At 35.9% G+C, this 4,527-nt stretch overlaps 1 protein-coding gene across 1 annotated transcript; it reads left to right on the top strand.

Annotated features, from left to right (window-relative positions):
- Positions 1 to 2,630: 2,630 nt before the first annotated feature.
- On the top strand, positions 2,631 to 4,032 carry LOC117318083 (WD repeat-containing protein 86-like). Its single transcript, XM_033873085.1, has 2 exons — positions 2,631 to 3,381; positions 3,971 to 4,032. The coding sequence occupies exons 1-2, from the start codon at positions 2,631 to 2,633 to the stop codon at positions 4,030 to 4,032; spliced, it is 813 nt and encodes a 270-aa protein (XP_033728976.1).
- Positions 4,033 to 4,527: the final 495 nt, after the last annotated feature.

Genomic DNA, 4,527 nt, shown 5'->3' with positions numbered 1-4,527 from the left:
AATCACCTTCTAGTTCATAAAGTATTTAACAAAATAATTATTCCGTTTCGGTGCGGCTTGACAGTCACAGAGACTTCATACCAAGTATACCTTATAACGGTGTGTAATGGAACCGCTCCATGGCCAAACAATATATCAATTCCCATTGGGGCTAACAACCGTAGAAACACCTACCTACATAGCGACAGACCTCGCTTATGAAACCAACACCTACATAGACAGCAGAACGGGATAGAGCTACTTGAAACATAATAGCCATTTTACCGCATATTACAATACCGACGATGTGTTGGTCTTCGGCAACAAATGAAAATTCAGTGTCATGTACTTTATTGTTCCATGGATAACAATCAGCATGTATTTACATTGAAGCAGACAAGCGCTGTTAATTGACAATCGGCTTTCATTGCACCTGCATCCGTCACTATTAGACTACAGAGTTTGTCGACATGCAGCGGTTAAAGTTACGATATGTTTAAGTGATTCTTTGTAGTTATTGTATTGCAGAAAACATGCCTTTGGAAAATCAATTTTTGAATACCGATTGAACAAACCTCTCCCATGGTTTACTACGGCGGGAAAATTGGATATATGTTTTGTTTTCCAAACCCGGGGATCAGGCACTTCATCGACTCAAGGACAACCAGGAGTTTCATGAAAGGATTTCAATTATCAAATGAAAACTGTGAATACATTGGTTTCATCATATCTATCGATTTTGTTTGGAGATGCCATATTAATAACACACTATAGGTCTCAGACCGTGATGACATACCAATGTTCCAACATCTGATTCCGATTGTAGAGGAAATTCTGTGGGTTGGTGGTCTGTATCAGAAATAGCTAATGCAGGTATTACTCGTGAGGAGTGTACTGTATCACGACATCTTGTGAAAAAAGTGTCTATGCTAGATTGGAATTATTTTCAAGATTTCAAATGGCAAGTAACTGTTCATGTCCTTACCGAAATATTCCTGAAAACTAATTATGGTTTTATTTCAACAAAATAAATGTAACTATTTTACATATATTCTATTTGAGAAGAGTTTTACTACGACTGAAGCCAAGCAAACAGTCCAACACCTTTCCAATGATCGTCATCATCGACGGATGGAAATATTCCTTAAAAAGGAGATTTCATTAAAACACCCGTTGTCAATCTTACGTCATTATTAAGGACTTGCCTGATGTTGGTACAGATATCCATTCTTGGTCCTACAAAAGTGTCTATTCTATGATGAAAACCCGAGTGGAATATGATGAGAATATCTCTGATCTTCATCCTACAGAAAGTGTCTATTCTACGTTGAAAGCCTGATTAGAATATTTGGAGTATATATATATATTCTTCGTCCTACAGAAAAAGTCTATTCAAGGCCAAATATCTGGGTTGAATACTTGAAGTATAAATATTCTATACCTACAGAAAGTGTATATTGTAGTTCAAATACCTGTGTGAATATCTGGTGAAGACATCTATTCTTTATCCTACAGAAAGTGTTTATTCCAGGTCGAAAACCTGAGTGGAATATTTATTGAAGATATTTATTATTTATCCTGAACAAAGTGTATTTTCTAAGTTGAAAACCTGAGTTGAATATTTAATGTAAATATATATTCTTCATCCAACAGAAAATGTCTATTCTAGCTCGAAAACCCGAGTGGAATATTTGTTGAAGGTATTTATTATTCATCCTACAGAAAGTGTCTATTCTAGGTCGAAAACCTAAGTGGAATATTTTTGCAGATATCTATTCTTCATCCTACAATCCTACAGAATGAGTTTTTTCTAGGTTGAAAACCCGAGTGGAATCTTTGATGTGGATATTTATTCTTCATCTTACAGAACGAGTCTATTCTAGGTCAAAACCTTGAGTGGAATATTTGATATTTCCTTCATCCTACAGAAAGTGTCTATTTCAGTTAAAGATCCTGAGTTGGATTTTTTATGTAGATATCTATTCTTCATCCTATTGAAGCGACAGTGTCTATTCTGGGTCGAAAACTTGTGTGAAATATTTTTTTGCACATATCTATCCTTCATCCTACAGAAGCTGTCTATTCAAGGTCGAAAACCTGAGTGGAATATTTAATAGAGATTTCTATTCATCCTACAGGAAATGTATATTCTATGTCGAAGACAAGAGTCAAAGGGAATATTAAATGAAGTAATTGACTGAGTTCAACTGGTGCATATATCGGTTCAACGGAGTAGGCTTACTTGGTTGAGCTCAAGAGATCAAAGACTTCACAGAATAAGATGGTGAAACTATCAGTTAATACTAACGGTATTGTTTGTTAGGTCGATACAAGCCTGAAATAACTGGTGAAATATTAGTTCATAATCAAGACAACTAGGCTGAAGTATTAATTAAAAAAACGAGTGTATGTATCGAATCGTAGGACTGTCACATCAATGAAATAATCATTTTAAAAGTGGTGTTTGCTAGGTCATAGACGCTTGGAAGAATCTCCGTACAGACTATCATCTCACTTGTAGAAAGGACAGGGAACCAAATTGGTCTCCAGAAGGAACATACATGTACATAGCAAACTGTTATGGTAACGCACGGCGTTTGTTAGTCTGCAAATATAAGGATATTTCTGTGTGAAAGACTGTTTTGAGAAATATGGGTTCTGAAAGTTCCAAAGAAGATCAAACACATTGTGAAAACGGTGAGACGTCCAAAACCAGTCGATTAGCGATTCCATATCCGGAGTTTACTTATGATGAAAAACACGATAGGCGCGTCAACTGTATATGCCTTAGTCCCAACAGGGATTTTCTTTTATCCGGAGGTGAGGATGGCTCAGTCCGTATATGGGAACTTACCACGAGGAAATGTGTCGACGTCCTCAAAGGGCACCAGAGTTATATTACGTGTATATTACCTCTTGAGGAATATGTGGTAACAGGGAGCGGAGACAAAACAGTTATGAAATGGAATTTCAATACAGCACAACACTTGCTGACATTTGAGGGCCATAGCTGTATGATAAAAAACATTGAGGTATATGAGAACATGTTGTTTTCATCTTCCTTCGATAAAACGGCAAAGATATATAACTTTTCAACGAGTGAATGTCTATATACACTTACAGGACATACGAAACTTATCAACTCAATGTTTTTAATAGCAGAAGAAGAGAAATTGCTAACAGGTTCTGGTGACGGGTCCGTTCGTGCTTGGAACTGGGCTACTGGGGAAACAAGTTTGGTGTTCACCGCAAATCCTTCTCCGATTCTATGTGTTAAAATTGATTTGGATAAACGTCTTCTGTATACAGGAGGAGACGATGCGACAGTTCGCCAATGGGATCTGGACACGGCTGCGCATAAAGCACGCTTATTTGGTCACAGAAGTGCTGTTCTATGTCTTTGTGTAAGTACCAACCCCCCTTGTGTTATACGTATAGTTCGAAACCATCCATAAACTGTTGCAAGTCATATCTAGGGAAGTCCATTGATATCGAATGCAATACAAAAGTAATATCATATTAATGGGCTTCCGTACATATCAGATTAAATTGTAATATGATTTATATCTTTTCCATTTAATCGACAGAAGACCAAAAACAACCAACCACAAGTTATTACATGTATATTTCATATAAGAACGTGTGGCTGTTTTTTTTTTTATCTTCCTTTGATTTGACGGCAAAGACATAAAACTTCTCAAATGGAGAACGTCATTATACACTAATATGACAAATACATGATATAAGAGAATTTTTTTTTTATACAATAGGTGTCCTCTCGCAGGAGAGCTTTCACTCATTCTTTCATATTTTTCCACTTAGTTTTTTTCAATCTTTCACTCGTCATCTATATACTGTACAATTCTTTTTCCTTACAATCATCATATTTTCATTTTTTTTCTCATGATATAAGAGAAATGTTACCTTTGTGTTAATTCAACGCTTTAAGGATTACACAAAATAAACATGAGTGAACACTCATAATCATAAGTAATTTTGAACAAATTGGTATATCAAACTGCATCATTAAATACGGAGGATGCTTGTAGCTAAAATTAAATAAATGTAGGGGGAAAGTCCGATAAAAAAATCGAAATAACTTTAAACAGTTGTTGAAAAATTAAACGTGAAATTTATTTCCCCGATATTTTTTCGTTTGTTAATTAGTTAATTTTGCATGTATAACCTGAATGAGGCGCCGGTCGGTTAGAGCGGCCATCACAAAGTCTCAGGTGAAATGGAAAAGTATTACTCTGATAACTAAGGTAGTTTGTAGTTTATGTCAGATTTATGTTACACGTATAACCTGGATGAGATCAAGACAGCTTAGTCTGTTAGAGCGCCGGCCACAAAACCTCGGGTGAAATGGAAAATTATTACTCTGATTACTTAGATAGTTTGTAATTTGAAGTAAGAGTTAATTTTTTACGTAATTTCTCTGAATGAGGCCCCGGTCGGTTAGAGCGCCCATCACATAACCCCGAGTGAAATGGAAAAGTATTACTCCTTTGACATCTAAGGTAGTTTGTGTAAGAGTTAATTTTACAT

The sequence above is a fragment of the Pecten maximus genome, chromosome 19, assembly GCF_902652985.1.
Source record: "Pecten maximus chromosome 19, xPecMax1.1, whole genome shotgun sequence".
Taxonomy (NCBI): Eukaryota; Metazoa; Mollusca; class Bivalvia; order Pectinida; family Pectinidae; genus Pecten; species Pecten maximus.
The sequence above is the reverse complement of the archived record's forward strand: the minus strand, read 5'-3'. Positions and strand labels throughout refer to the sequence as shown.